The sequence below is a fragment of the Nannospalax galili genome, unplaced genomic scaffold (assembly GCF_000622305.1).
Source record: "Nannospalax galili isolate Female #2095 unplaced genomic scaffold, S.galili_v1.0 scaffold220, whole genome shotgun sequence".
NCBI classification, from domain to species: domain Eukaryota; kingdom Metazoa; phylum Chordata; class Mammalia; order Rodentia; family Spalacidae; genus Nannospalax; species Nannospalax galili.
Genome location: NW_008347891.1, coordinates 346,102 through 362,457, shown reverse-complemented (window position 1 = coordinate 362,457; position 16,356 = coordinate 346,102). Strand labels below are relative to the sequence as shown.

Here is a 16,356-nt window from a genome sequence, read left to right as displayed (position 1 = left end):
GCTTCACTTGGAAGCATGGAGGAAATGTTTCCTCTGTGTTGACCCTCCTCTTTGCAGACTGGACACTGGTTTAAGTCCGTCTTCTGGGGTCTCCATGGCCTCCCTGAACAAGAGGACAGGTGACTCACCAAAGTTACAGGACATTTTGAGAGATTCGCCATAGTCCCTGTAACTTGTTTGACCTTGGAAGGCCAAAAATTTGTCCCTTTAAGTCCTTCTGACCAGATTAATATAGGCCTTAGAGTCTGGCTATTAAATACCCAACAAGGTTAGTTGCACCAGCCTGGTACATTAACTACCATGTGCTATGTAGACAGAGCTTGGGAAACATCTCATCCTTAAATAAACCTTGACTAGACATCCTTAGACTAGTTGACTAAGTTGCAACCTTAGAAATATTAAGATTGTCTACACATTATCCTTGTCTCATCCTTGTTATATGGTAATAACCCTACACAGACCTTCATCACCTGCCCAGCTCTCTTTTCTGTCAATTCTGGAAGTATCCAGCCATCATAATCTTCATACATAAATCCTTCTTTAAAAATATCTTCATTCTCATATCCTTCCAACATCCTCCACTTTTCCATTTTCTTTTTTTAATAACCATGAGACAATAACATTAACAAACAAATTTTTCATCTGTTGTGAGAATTCTTTTCCTGGGGATACTAAGCAATGTTTTTCCCATTTTTAGGTTATAATATCAAACCAATGTTTGATTACATTAAAGTTTTTTTTTGGGGAAAAACCAATGAATTTTGAGCTTAGTGACAGAGATGACTGAGGCCTGAGCCCAGCATGATTCAAGCCTTCTCTTCCTAGCCTTTTTCAGATAATATACTTTAGTCTTCCCCAAGTCCAGGAGACCATGTGATTAGGGTCAAATTACATACAGTTGGCTGAGAAGAGAAGCTGGATACTCAGGTGAGGGTCCAATGATTCTGTTTGTCCCTCCTCCTTTAATTAGATACTTACATCAACAAGTCCAATTGTGATGATTTTTTTGTTAGTGGACACAGCTGAAGTCATGAAGATGGTAGTTGTTTGACTCAGAAGGAAGTAGTGTGCAGCATCATTCTTTTAAAAGAACATGGAATCTAGATTATATACATAAGATAATGTAATAAATTAATATTACCCATGTACATATTGTGTTTTATAAGTTTTTAGGTAAATCTTTTACATTATGTAGTTTAGAAAGTCATCTACCAAAACCTTGCTTTAGGTGTAAAAAAGCAATTGGTACATAGTTAAACATTATCAAATTGATGTTTACAACCTCCAGCGTAATCAATTAAGGAAAACTGTGCTATAACCCTGTTCAGACTTTATAACTGTTGGAGTAGGAGAGATGGGAGGGGTGTCCTGTCCATGAGGGGATGCAGGGGCAGGGGTATTGGAGGCAGGGTCTGGAATCAAAGTAGAAGTTAGATACAGGAGGGATAAACAGGTTATTTGTGCTAGAAGCCAGAATAGGGAAGACTAGGGAATATTTGACGAGGAGGTGTTTAAGGTTTTGGATTTTCTCAAGTAGAAGAGAGTTAGTAGAAGGAGAGTGGGTGATGGACTTAGAGTGGCACTGGAGGGGGGAAGGTCATGGTGTGGTGAGAGAGTTCGAGTTGGAGAAAGGAGGAGAGATGGGTTGGACCCTGGAATGGGAGGCAAGGGAGAGTATAGCAAGGGGAGAGCATGGGGAGGACTTGGCTGTGCCTCAGGCTGGGGAGCAGGAGGAGTGGGGATGGGCCCTAATCAGAGGCAGTTCATTGGCTTTGGTAGGATCAAAAGCTTAGATGGAGTGGTAGGGAGGAAGAGGAGGAGGGGGTGGAGACCCCTGGTGGGTTGGGATCCCGTGAAACTGTCTTAGCCAGAAGAACCTGATGGGAAGAACATGGGACCCAGAGAGAGGGATTAGCACAGAGATCAAAGGAAGCTTGGCTGTATGGTAATTCAGACAATTTGCCTTTACAATGGCAGACATTTTCTAAATCTCTCAAAATATTGAAGTTTAAGGTTCCAGTGTCTGGCCAAACAGAGTTATTATCTAACTCATACTGAGGCCATGCAGTGGTGCACAGGAACTTCAGGCATTTCGGCTTGATTGTATCCGAAAGTCCTAGTTGTTTTAAGGATTTAAGAAGACAAGCAAGAGGTGTGAGACCCTGAGACTTTGAGTGGGTGGTTCCCATAGTGACAGATTAAGTACAGAGTGAAGAGGGGATAGAGAAAGAACCGAGCAAGCAGGTGGGAGGTAGAGACAGAACCGAGCAGGCAGGAGACAAAGAAAATCCTCTCTCCATAGGGAGTGGAGGCAGGATCACGAGTCTGGGCAGGAAAGAGCAGCAGATGAGGAAGAGAGAGATGGTGAGGGAGTAGGAGGAGAAGGGATTTTGCCTAGGTCACGCAAAACGAGAGCAAGGAGAACCAGGCACCAAAAAAAGTATCCTTTTCTTTGCATAGGTTCGAGTATGGGTTTGAGTTATTATATTCGAGTTATTTTCCAAGTCCCAGAAGGTGGCATCCTGCAATCAGATCATCAGGGAGAGGAAAGGTGAGATACTGTCCTAGATAAGAAGTAGTGTATGTTCCTCTCTCTGGAAATAGCATCCCATATCCAGAGAAAGGAAGGAGTTTTCTGACACACCAGTGTGATTTCAAGGCAAGAGAGGAGTGGAAAACCCTGAAAAAAGAGCGTGGCACCACCATCCAGTAGATGGAGACAAAATAAAAGGAATGGGATGGGAGAAAAAAGGGGGGGGGAAACTGTGGTGAGCCAGAAGGGAGGGAAGCTAGTGGAACACGTTGATCCCAAGGTTTAGTAGAGGTCCTTCAGTTATATAGTCTTTGTTGAGAATGTGGTTGGTTTATCATTGTTAAACTAAAACACCTTTGAAGTAGACAAACAAAATGAATACATCTTAAAACACCATGAAAGTAAACTAAGAACAAAAAATGGTATTCAACAAGTAGGATTTTAGCCAACCAGTTTAGATGTCATTTTGTATAGGTAATTAGTGGCCTAAAGAAAGAGTTAAGTTTCCTTAATGATTTGAGGTAGCATTGTTTCCTTTTTAAGAGCTAAATAACTGAAGGAAGTTAATAAAACCTTGTCAATCTAAACATAAATTAGAGGAGATAGGAAGGACAAAAGGAATCATTAACAGATTAGGTTAAGAATAAGTAAAATGTAAATAGTGCTGAAAATAATTCCATTAGCTAGTTTTGTTATCGTCAATAATACCCTCTATTGAAATTAATTTATACCTTAGCAGTTCTCAGCTGCACAGAGCCTTTACTCTTAGGCTGTTTTGTTGTTCTCCTCCTTGTCACAGGGTCAGGGGGCCAGCTTGAACCTGGAAAAGTCTTGGAGAACACATCTTGAGATAATAGGGGGCCAGCCTGAACCTGGAAAAGTCTTGGAAAACACATCTTGAGATAATAGGCTTGAATCTGAAATGGGAGGGCCAATCCTATCTCCAGAGTTAGCGTCTCAGTGAGCTCAAATAGCATGTGACAATTTACCAATATAATTAATATTACCCTGACATTATAACTAGAAAGCACTCAGGGAATGATGGGTCAGGAACATAAGCAAGCACAGAGCATCTGAGTATCAGAGAGGGAAATAACTCTATTCCAGAGAAAAACAGCCTTAGAATCATAATGTAGAAAGGGAAAGAGTTAAGACCAGTAGAGGTGGCATCTGAAGCCTCTCACTCAAGTAGACTATTACTTTTTACCTCTCATTGTTGTAACTATGTGTTGGTAGTAGCTTGTCTCTTCTATGGTTTTGGTCCTGGAGTACAGCAAATTTCCATGTGCTTCACAGGTCTAGTCATCACAAAGTGTCAGCTCCCTTTGCACCTTGAAGGCAAATGACTAGAAAAACTTTAAGTTCCTTTTAGAAACTAACAAATATACATGTAAAACAGTAGAAATTTAAAATAGTCATTTTTAGAAATTCATAAAAATACCATATAAAAGATGTTAAAATCCAAATAATTCCTTTAAAATTACCAGATAACAATATTAAAACAATGTCAAAACCTAAAATTAATTCCTTTTAAAATATCCGTAATTATGTCAAACAATGTAGAAACTTAAAACAATCATCTTTAAAAATCAGTAAATATACCATGAAGAAGTTAAAACTCAAAGTAATCCCCTTTAGAAACAGGCATTAAACGATGTTAAAATTTAAACTCCCATTGTAGATCTGGCATTATTACCTTAGTTTGAACCAGAAATGCATTGTTTACTATATGACATCATCATAAATTGCAAGAGAATCCTAGGCATCCCTGGTATCAGTAGATTAGGCTTGATATTAAAGAAGAAAGTACCCTCAGATGCATATGTGTATATGACCCAAATAGAAAAGCAAATCAAAGGAATCCATGTTTCTCACCAACCAATGTAGCTGTGAATGCGAAGCCAAGTTCTCAGGATCTTAGTTTGTAGACAGAAGCTATGCTGGAAAAGAAACTCATGAGGGCAGCAGAAGAAATGGGGGATATGAATCAGTGTTCATTGGTCTGAAAGCATATGACTCGCCTGAGCAGTGCCTGTGACCTTTTATGTACAGTGAAATTTAAAATGGCTAGGTCTAGTTAGAAAAGTAGGCACCCGAGCACCAGTTTCTTGATGCCCAAGAGGGCCTAAGATCAAAATTTTGAGCCCCTTTGTCTGAGAAAAAGTTTAGGAGAAAAAAGGGCTTTTAAAACGTTTTTTGTTTGTCAATGGGCAAGCTGCCTGAAATTTTTAAAAATGATCCAGCAAAGTTGCCCAGCTGCTTTAGGCTAGTTGGGTCAAAATGGGGATAAAGGGTCCCCTAAAGGGTTTTTAGCCAAATTTATAAGAGAATTTAAGAATGGGCCCAGCTGGAAACATCATTTCATTAGAATGTTAAAGAAAAAAAATCCCAGAGCAGGCAAGCTGGCCATCTTGGCAGATGCCTGGAGGGGGTAAATAGTGGGAAGGGAGAAAAAAAAGTCTTGGGGTCCTGCAGGTTTAGCACCTGCATGGGAGGTCAGACACATGGCGGGCTGGCAGGCACATGGCAGGGAGTAGAAAGTAGAAAGTATGGGAGGGGGAGGGAGAGGAAAAGGATACAGAGCATTTGTATGTGTTGGATTGAACGGTATCAGAAATCATCCCAGTAAAGTGAGGAAGAAAGGCAGTGCAAGAGGACAAGGACAGGGAAAAGGATGGAAGACAGCAGGTCTTGCAGGCCCATGGCAAAGGAGGGGGGCGAGATGCCCGTGGTGAGCAGCGGTGGGGGACCCGAGATAGGGAACGGGGCATGAAGCTGGTCCATCAGGGAGGCTACAGTGCTGTCCAGAAGTGGTGAAAATCAATGGGAAAGGAGATCAGGAGAAGACACAGGCAAGGCAGAGTGTTCCCAGTGAGGAGAGCCAGAAAGAGGTGAGAGCAAAGCAGAGGGCTGGGGAGAGGAGGAGAGAGAGAAAAGAAGTATACCTGAAAACCAAGTTAGTGGCATTGGAGAAGTCCGCATGGGTCCCTTGAAGTAAGAACCGGGTGTTGGCACCATCTGATAGGATAAAACTCCATCAAAATAGGGTTTACTAGCAAAGGAACACATGGGACAGATTCCCTTCCGGGCAGGGAAAATGTCTGCCTGGGTTTTGAGCTGGGGTCTTTTTAAAAGGGAGGCTTCTGCTTCCTGCAGAAGGCAGGAAGATGTATTTTTTTTTAAGTTGGGTTGGGGGGGAGTGGGAGAGCAGGACTGTTAAAACCTGTCCTCTTTAGAGATCAAAGGGGAAGCCTGCTGTGTTGGCCACAGTGGAGAAAAGTCTGCTTCTCTTGACTTCAAAGACCAAGGTGCTTATCAGCTAGGTTTCCTTTTCTCAGGAGCATGAGAAGTCCTTCAGGTCCTGTTGGGGAGGGGGCAGGGCTATCTGAACTGTAACAATTTTACCTTTATAAATGAAAGCAATTTTGTGTAATAATGAGATGGACGTGCTTGTTCATTTTTACATAGAGTTAAGTCTTGGCTGAATATGTCATACTGAGGACAAAGAGCGTCTTCAGCATCTTCCAGAGTTGATCAATATTTTAATTTTATAGCTAACAGTGGTGTTTTAACATAAGCACATAGTACAAAGCGACAGAAATATATTTGAGGCCATTTTAGAAATTGTTGGAAATTCTGTCCCAATCCTAAGTCAAAACCCAATGATTTTTTTTTAATTAAACTCAAGTCAACAACTCAAACATTAAGTTTTAAAATCAAACATTTTAACATTATCGAATCCCAAAACATACTGATTTTATACATACTAAAGAATGACTGTAGGAAGACATTAAAATTTGTTTTCTGCAAGCCATCATGTTTCTATCAGAACAGAAAACTGTGCCTGTGCATGACAAGCCCCATACTCCATTGCATCTGATCATCTCCAGGCTGGCCAAGGTGTTCGGGATAGTATTCACTAGTGTTGCATAGTACACAGGCATGGGCGGTGCTAAGTGTGCATGTTACATGTTCAGAACCAAGGCTGCAGGAAGTCCCTCTGTGTAACATGGGAGATCACTGACTGCTAGAAACAGCTTGGAGTCATGATATCTTTGATTTTGAATTGGGTGAGTTTTGATCATTGTATGCTCATAAGCCTTTTATATAAAGTTGCCAATTTTTTTGTGAGCCCCACATGGTTTAATAACTTAATCTCATATGAGGCTGCTACTCATAGTTTGTGAAGCTGTGGTTTAGATTATGAATGGGTACTTTATCACTATGCCTTAACTATTGAAAGAAGCACAAGATTGACTTTTTAAAAGAACACAGTATTTCTGTGAGCGTCTATAGTTTGCATGTGTAATCCTCTTATCAGGTTTTTTAGGGGCCACATTTCATTTTCATGGATAATTTTTATTACAAAATAATTTATACTATTGAATTCTTTTATTTGCAAGGATGAGACCTCTGTCTCAAGCTCACTTAAGCCGGAAAAAGTGTATATTGGTTCATATTCTAAGAATGTTGGATACAGCTGGACCCAGAGGATGTATGATGTAGAGGCTGTCACTCCACACCCCAGCTTTCCTGGTCTTTTTGAGTTCTTAGTCTTGCACTGACCTTGAAGGGTAAGAAGGTCACTGCTAATATTTTGGAGCCATATGTATTTATCTCCCGGAAGAGTCTATTTGACCAGACTTGAGATTCCTCTGAACAAATGCTGTTAAGTAGAGATACATGGAACTCAGACATGTTTTGGGTATCACAATACTAGAGATGGAAAACCTGGGATACAGTGGTGGTAAAGTTCCCTCAGAAAATTAGCAGAAGCGTTCTCGTCAGAAGTAGCGTCTACTCTTAACTCTTGTGCCATCCAAGACTTATATTAGCAAAGTCAGAGTTAGACCCACTGCTAACTTTCCATAAAAGGATATATTATTACAGATCCAATAACTCATCAACTATCTCTATTTTTTTCCTTTTTAAAAATCTGTATCTTTCCACAGAAATCAAAGAAGACAAAACCATTAGGAGGAAGAACTTTCTTTTTGTAAACAATCACTCTCTGATTTCACTTTATTGTCTTAAATGTTTGATTTCTTCCAAAGAAGTCACCCAGACCTGCTGTTTGGCTTGTGACTTGAGTCTACTTGCTGTGAAGAACTTTTCAAGTAGGGCCTAACGTTTTATTTCTGCTCCTTCTGGTTGATCCCATATTCAGCTGAGCGTAGGTGTTCAGGAAGGCTGTGTAGCATGAATCAGCAAGTGACAGTTGACCTGGACCTGAATGGTCATGGGAGCCCAGGTTCTTTAGAGTTAGGTGACTGAGGTTGCACAGCACAGTGCGTTGAAGTAGACTATGAACCTGGTTATATTCCCATTTCCAATTTAGGCTTTCATTAAAATAATTTTTTAGTTTTATTTGTGTGTGTGTACCTCTGTGTATCTCTGTGTGCGTATATGTGCATGCAAGTGTGGATTCCCACAGAGGCCAGAAGAGGGCATCAGATCTCCTGGATCTGAAATCAGGGGCAGTTGTGACATACCTCACCCTTTTTCTCTGGAAGAGCAGCTAGAGCTCTTATCAACTGAAGCGTCTCTCCAATCCTGCACTTTCCTTTTGTCTGTTTCTTTCTTTTACTTGGCTCCACTGCCAAATAATCACGAGACAGTAAAAGTGCCTGTCTGCAGCTTCTAGTACCCTGCGTGCTATGATTGAGTTGGTGTGCAGTGGGATTTGGTCCTGTGATAAGGATAGTAGGGCCATGAAGACTGTCTAGGTAGTGTGGCTATCCTGCCCTCCTGAGAAGGGAGTCACTGTTAGCACATCTCCAGGAACTCCGTGTGTGGCAGAAGCCAGAGTGGGATGATCTTTGGCTTCTTGGCTTTCTCCTGGAGTCTCAGCTTCATGACAGAAGAGATCCACAGATTCCTGCTTCCTCTTTCTCCTTGGGCTCTTTTATCCGCATCCCTTGGCCCAGTTTTTTCCTACAGAGATAATCCAGCTTCAGCTGCTTATTCTTCGGACAGCTCATATCACCCAGGAGTTCCAAACTCTATACCTCTATCAGACAGAAATGAATTAGGAGCCACACAGAAACCCTCAGATTAACATGGAAACTTGCTCTTTCCACCCCTTCCCATTTCTTCCCGTTCTTTGCCTTCTGTTCACCCCTTACCTCTTCTCTCTTCACCTCTGCCAATCCCTTGTTTACTGCCGTTTCATCTCCCCTCCCTCCCTCCTTTCCTTCCTCCATTTTTTTCTTTTCTTCCTTCTTACCTGCATTATGCTCTGGAAAATATAAGGCTCTCCTGTTTTAAAAAAATCTTATCAGAGCTGATCACTTGGTTTCCTGAAAGGTGGCTTTATCCACCAGGTTTCAACCAGGGGCACAGAACTAGGAGATTATGTATTTTTTTTTTTCAAAGAAAGTAGCTTTTGCAATCATGGGAGCTGGCTCAGTAAACCAGAGTTTGAGATGATAAGGTACACTATCAGGAGGAGTGGGCCCACCAGGTTTCAACCAGGGGCACAGAACTAGGAGATTATGTATTTTTTTTTTCAAAGAAAGTAGCTTTTGCAATCATGGGAGCTGGCTCAGCAAACCAGAGTTTGAGATGATAAGGTACACTATCAGGAGGAGTGGGCTGGGACTGTCAGATGTAGGCTATGCTGGGATCCTTAGCAGGAATATTCTTCCTCTTCAGGGAAGCCTGAGCTCAGCACTTACAGGTCTATCATCAGACTGAACCAACCCTATCTGAGTTGTCAAGGACTGTCTGTCTTACCTCAAACCAACTGATAATGAACTTTAACCACATCTGCCAAAGACCTGCACAGCAGCACCCATGTTCATGGCAGGTTCAATAAGGCACTGTGGCCTAGACAAGTTGGCACATATATCTGTCCACCGCAGTGACCGTTTGGAGTTCTAGTCCTCACCTGAGGACTCATGAAATACAGCCTTTGTCCTAATATGAATTTCAAAGCCTCTGAACCTTTATACTGAATTGTATGGACTTCTTAAAAGAATATTTTGGGCAACTTATTCTTAGGCAAATCTACTTGTAAATGTATGTTATTTATTTCAGCATTGTGTTTGTTTCAGAAAGAACAACTTGGATGAGGTAGCAAGTATATAAGTCTATACACCTCGATTTAAGATCAGTATATTCCTCAGACCTCTGTGGTGTGCGAGGTGTGGCTTTAGGCCTGTGGATGTTTCACGAACTAAAACAGCTTTCGCTTTGTGGTGCTTATGTTCTAAGGGAAGACACTAAGTAATCAACATAGCTGCAAACTTGTAGCGGTGATAAGTTGTGGTAAGTGATAAGAATATTAAGCGGGAGGAGAGAGAGCGGTGAGTGCGCATGTGCAGACCTATCTATGCACTTTGCAGGCTTCGGTGCAAAATGCAAACAGTGTTTCTTAATTGGAACACGGGAAAAATAAAGCCTTCTGCTTTGTTCATGAATCTCTTTTTGGAAAAGTCATGGTGTTTTAATATCATTATTTTCTATTTCATGATGCATTAAGCAAAGAAGAACAAGAAGATGTAGATGACTGCCATGAACTTCCCCGTGCGATGGCCATTTCAGTACAGAGGCCGGAGTGGAGCAGGAGAAGTTCTGCAGGTTACGCTTCCTTGTTTGTGCAGAATTTTTATTCATCAGAAAAATTAAAATGCTGCCTGAAGCTCTTTCCTGTTTTTATTCACTTCTCAGCACACGCACATGATACTTCATCCTGGGCCCTGTGCTGCGGGGGGTAAGGAGGAAGGAGAAGCAGCTGTGGTCGCCTTGCCGTCCCTTTCTTTCTGTGCTGCTATTTTCGATGCAAGTGTTTGCCAGATACAATGAAATAATGCAAGAGGGAAGCTCTAGAGAGGACTCCTTGATGAAGGTTGTCTTTGCATTTGCAGAAAATTCTGGCTCCCGCGGTGGCCTCTTGGGCTGTCAGCGCCCAGGCGTCCTCTATCACAGGTTCAACTTCTTTCTCACGCTCACCTTGACTCTTGATGAATCCTAGGTTTCATGACTCCATCAGAATTCTTTGTCATGAGCCATCATGGATGCAGTAGGTAGCAAGGACTGGGAAGGTGCATACTGTAACATGTGGTCTCACAAGCATGCTCCACTCTGCCATTCAACTTCACTTGTAAAACGCAAGCTCAAAGATAAAATGGCTAAGAATTTTGAAACGAGTAACTAACCCAAGCAAGAAGTTCTGTGAATGTGTGGCTGTCCTGATCATGGAGTTCTGTGTGACTGCTCAAGTTGCATGCCCATGAATGTGTGTGTGTGTGTGAGCGCGCGCTCACACCTGTATGTGTGTTCATGTATGGAGACACTCTTTTTTAAATTTATTTTTATTTTGTGTGTATGAGTGTTATGTCTCCATGTGTATAAGGGCAACTGTGTTGTGTACTACCTACAGAGGACAGAAGAGGATGTGGGATCCCCTGGAACTGGGGTTATGGGTGGTTGTTAGCCACCATGTGGGTGCTAACCCAGGTCTTCTACAAGAGCAGCTCTTAACTGCTGAGCCATCTCTCCAGCCCCTGCATATGGTCTTTTTAATAGTGCTGATAAGCGGGAATATTTGATTGAGGCCTTCTCGAAGGTGAGGAAGACAGCTTCACAGATGCCTAGAGCAGGAGAAGCATGTTTAGAGGTTCTAAGACACGTGTGTCTTTGGTATGGTCTCAGAAGATTAAGGATGCCGCTGTGGCTGGATCCGCACATGAGAGGGTCAGGACGGGGGGATGACATGAAGAAGGCAGTGGGTCTCTCAACTGGCAAAACTTCAACTACCAAGGTAGGGGCTTTGGATTTGCCTATGAGGAGATGAGGACACTTAGGACAGGTTGAGTGCAGGCACTGCACACCACAGCTGGAGTTTAGCGAGAGCCCTTTGTCTTCTCTATGGCGACACTGTCTCTAGGGAGAGCATTGGCTTCTCATACGGTCTTCTAGGTATCCTCGGCCTTTCCTCCTCTGAGCTCCTGTGTCCTTTCCAGTTGTCTTCCCTGATGTAGCTGAATCTGCATGGATTCCACCTGAAGGAATTTATCCATGTGACACCTTAGAAAACATTCTCAGAACAGAAGGTGCTGGGCGAGATGACTCCACCGTGAACATGCATCTTTATTGTCTCTGAGGGGACTGGCTGTTCCATAGCTTCATCTTCTTCAGATTTTGCCTTCAGTTTAATAACTACCTCTTGGCCTCGCTTACTAAGACAGAGTTATGAAGGCAAAGCATTTCCTGCGAAGTTTGATGCGTAGTTCCATCTCATACACCTCCAAGTGATTTAACGCTCTTGGCTTATTTTTCTGCTTTTCAGCACTTTCAGACCATGCTGAAGTCTAAGTTGAATGTCCTCACACTGAAAAAGGAACCTATACCAGCAGTCATCTTCCACGAGCCGGAGGCCATTGAGCTGTGCACCACCACACCGTTGATGAAGACGAGGACTCACAGTGGCTGCAAGGTACAGGCCATGTGGCCAGACTTCTCCTGGGGGGCACAGACGAATGATGGGTGGCGTGAGGATTTTGTTCCAGAATGGTATCCTCTTTTAGGAATTCAAGTCTAAAATGACTGACAAGCTTACTGAGTGATGCCAGTGTGGACTCACAACCTGCTTTTTTTCCATGTGTTTGGACAGTCGTCATCATTTTGGGGGCACATATTAAAAGCAGGTTTTTGTACATTGTTTATTCTCACTGTATATTTAGAAGTTGTATGGAACTTTGAGCTTTGCGAGGGAAGTTTTATCCTTCTTTAATATTTAAGTTTTATTTTTATTTATGTGTATTTGTGTGTGTGTTTGTGTGAATGTATGTGCCCATGCATGCGTATGCTCATGGAGGCCAGAAGAGGGTATCACCTGATTTCCTAGCATTGAAGTTACAGGCAGTTTTGAGCTGCCTACTGGAGGTGTTGGCAACTGAACCCAGGTCCTCTGCAAGAGTTGCAAGTGCTTTTAAGCACTGAGCTGTCTCTCCAGCCCCCAGGAAGTTTGTCTTTAATGATAATTCCTCTGTTGTATTTGCAGTCTGAAATCCTATCCCACCCCAAAGCAAAGCAAAACAAAACCATTTTTTCCAGTACTTACACTTTCTGAGTCCCTATGGAGGTAATTTTGCATTTTTGCTTTGCTTCGGCTCTCAGAATTTTTACTAATATTCATGTCATAGAATCTGTGAAAACTAGCATTTTTCATTCACGTAAACTATAATGCTGACATGGAAACCAAACTAGAAACAAAACTGTTCAATTCTGGTGGGCTTTTGGATTCTTTCTCATCCTATTCTTTTTCTTTTTTTGCTTGACTTGATGAATATAGAAATCAGTTTAGAGATAACAAAGAAAATATGTTTTATGCATAGTTGTTATCAGGCATTTGTTGAGTGGGGGAAACTATAATGAAGGGAAAGGAAAATGCAGGCCTGCATACAGATTTCTTCTAAGGCTTTTCAAGCCTCCTCTCCTGTTTCTTGTGGAGAAGCAGGTCTTGCGTAGCTGTGGTCGGGTTGGAGCCTACAGCAGCGCACAGAACCTTTCACACTTCCGCTAATGCCTTGCATACTTGCTGCATGTTCCCTGCCTGCCAGGCAGTGCACAGAACCTCTCACACTTCCGCTAATGCCTTGCATACTTGCTACATGTTCCCTGCCTGCCAGGCAGCGCACAGAACCTCTCACACTTCCGCTAATGCCTTGCATACTTGCTAATATGTTCCCTGTCTGCCAAGCTCTGGGTCAGAGTGTGGACAAGACCCACAACATCTGTATGGAATTTTAGCTGCTCATTGAGAGCCAAGGGAGGAGAAAATACATGTACACAGCATTGCCTGAGGAGACAATTTGTAATGATCTTCTGGTAATTGTTTCAGGTAGAAATAACAGGGAAGGGGGGCTGGAGAGATGGCTCAGTGGTTAAGAGCACTGACTGCTCCTGCAGATGACTTAAGTTCGATTCCTAGCACCCAATAGTGGCTAACCGCCATCTGTAACTCCAGTTCCAGGGGATCCAATGCCCTTTTCTGTCCTCCGCAGACATTGTAACACATGGGTGTACCTACCTACATGCAGGCAATATACTCATGAATATAAAATAAAAATAGTAAATAAATTTTTTTAAAAAATTGTAAAGAAAGAAAGAACAGCAAAGTAAAGGTGGTGGTTTTGGCGTATTTTGGAAAGGAAAAAGAAAACATGCCAGTGTGACTGGGAGGTGAGAATTTTTGAGTGCTGAGATCAGGTCAAATGCTGCCTTATGGTCATGCAGTGGAGTTTAGATTTTGTTCTAATTATAATAAGGATTTAGGTAAGTAAGATAAAACTTTTTTTTCATTTAGAAAAAAAGATTTTAAAGGGTAACTCTGCTAAGGTTAGACTGACAACTCTGCTTCCCAAGAGCAGCTGGCAATGGTGGCTCAGTGCTGGCTGGAGGGAGAGAATGCGTGGAATGGGCCTCAGGTCCTCTGCTCACACGATAAGGACCTAGAAAATGCTGATGACATTTGAAAGTGATGGGAGATCAAATTATTCTACAACCTTTAGAAGAATTGCTTGTGTCATTTTGAATTCTGTTCCTGTTAGAGAAGACCATGCCTTGAAGCAAGGTGAAGTTGGTAGGAGAGGTGTACGGAGGAGAGGTGTACCAGGGGAGCTGTAACAAAGAGTGGTGTACCGAGGAGAGGTGTACTGAGGGGAGAGGTATACCGAGGGGAGAGGTGTACCGAGGGGAGAGGTGTACCGAGGGGAGAGGTGTACCGAGGGGAGAGGTGTACTGAGGAGGAGAGTTTAGTTAGATGGTGTTCACAGAGTGTAATTAAAATGCAAAGGGAATTTTAAAAACACAGTTACAGAATGAAAAATCATAGCAGTTTCATCACTTATGAAATATGTGTATGTGTGTGAGAGAAGGGGGGAAATTTCTAGGAGAATAAAACCATCCTTTTTCTCTGGAAAGGAATGTCAATTCATCTTTTTTTTTTTTTTTTTTTGTGCCCTGCCTTTCTTTACTGGATAGCTTTAGTGTCAACTTGACACACCTGGGTTGAGGGAGCCTCAATTGGGGAATAGTCTTCATTGAACTGGTCTGTGCCCATGTCATGGGGCATCTTCTTGATTATTGAGTGATGTGGGAGGGTCCAGCCCACTGTGGATGGTGCCACCCCTGGGCAGGTGGGCCTGTGTTCCGTAAGAAAGAAGGCTGAGCAGGGGCCAGGGGAGCAAGCCACTAAGCAGTGTTCCTCCATGGCCAGTTCTCCAGCTCCTGCCTCCAGGTTCCTGCCCTGAGTTCCTACCTTGGGCTCCCTCAGTGATGAACTGTGACCTGGGAGATGTAAGCTGTATATACCCTTTCCTCCCCAAGTTGGTAGTAGTCAGAGTATTTTGTTACAGCAATGGAGAAACAAACCAGGGCACTTATGTTGTGTTCACTTATTTTACTTTTTAAAAAGTCATTGTGAGGACTGGAGAGATGACTGGTTAAGAGCATGGGTTAAGAGCCTCTTGCAGAGGACCTGGGTTCAATTCCCAGTGCCCACATGGTGGCTAACAACTGTCTGTAACTCCAGATCCAGGGAATGTGATGCCCTCTTCTGGGCTCCATATGTGTACATACCCACATATAGACATATACACATACACACGAATAGAAATTTTAAAAATCTTTAAAAGGGTATTGAACAAAGGAGTAGGCAAAGCCAGGGCTGTGCAGACAATCAGTACCTGTGGCCAGTTAGACAAAGGGAACTTAGCTGTGATTTCAGCTGAATCAAGGGAAGAGCTTCTGCATTTAAGGTGAAAAGCACAGTCCTTTAGGCTGTAAAAGAACTTACAAACTCCCTTGCCCTAGAAATGGTGAAGAGACAATTCCAGGCATGGAATTCCTGGAGTCAGAGATCGGGGCCAACATGTCTTGAGGTCTTGAGGTCCTTTTGAGCATTGTTTTAGCTGAAGGAAAAAACCCTGCAACATGCAATTCCCCACATTGTATATGAGCAACTTGGTACCTCTAAATTTTAATTGTAAATTCACTGGAATTGTCTTCCTTAATCTTCAAGGACAATGTCATGCTTATCCTCAAAGTCATATTCCTTTTGCTTGTTTTTTTTTTTTGAAGATTGTATCTTGGAGTTTTTGAAATTTCTCTTTAAAAAAAAATCCCCAAACATCTCCTCATTTCCCCCAGTCAGCTTCAAGAACAAAGTCCAGTGTTTCCTCTCCGCTACTTGCCAGTGAGTAACCCAGCTCACAAGATGCCAGGTGCAGAAGCAACTCTCTCTCTCTCTCTCTCTCTCTCTCTCTCTCTCTCTCTCTCTCTCTTTCTGGCTCATGAGTCCCAGGAATAATAAACATAATGCAGCCTTAATCCAGCTGCAGGGCTAGCATTTGGGAGCCTTCATCTTTACACAGAAATTGTTCACTTTTTCCTAACAGCTCTCAAGTTGTACTTGCATAACTTTTACTCTGGGAATGCAAAGAGGCAGGAAGAACCAAAAGGGGAGGGGGTGAAGGAGCTTGGGCTACAGTTAACACCAATGAGACCCTCACTCATCTCGTGTCCTGTTTCCCTCTGATCTGTATTCTCACTGGGTCCTGTGAGATAGCCTTGCCAGGCTATTCACGTTTCAGGCAGCTGGGTCTTTGTGTGTTCGCATTGCTGCCACTTTTTTTTTTTTTTTTTTTTTTCTGGAGTAGAGTGATTTAACTAGACGACTCCCTGTATCCCATTAGGATACAGACACTTCCAGGTCTACTCCTCACAGATCTGAAAACCCATGTGTGTGTGTGTGTGTGTGTGTGTGTGTGTGTGTGTGTATCATATATATATACAAAACCCTAGTGTATATGTATTTT

At 42.5% G+C, this 16,356-nt stretch overlaps 1 protein-coding gene across 1 annotated transcript in view; it reads left to right on the top strand.

Annotated features, from left to right (window-relative positions):
- Nucleotides 1–16,356, top strand: part of Pid1 (phosphotyrosine interaction domain containing 1) — a 283,493-nt gene that overhangs the window by 123,242 nt on the left and 143,895 nt on the right. Inside the window, exon 2 of the mRNA XM_008844454.2 lies at nt 11,826–11,972. Coding sequence (XP_008842676.1) covers nt 11,826–11,972 — 147 coding nt within the window. The remainder of the gene's footprint in view (nt 1–11,825; nt 11,973–16,356) is intronic.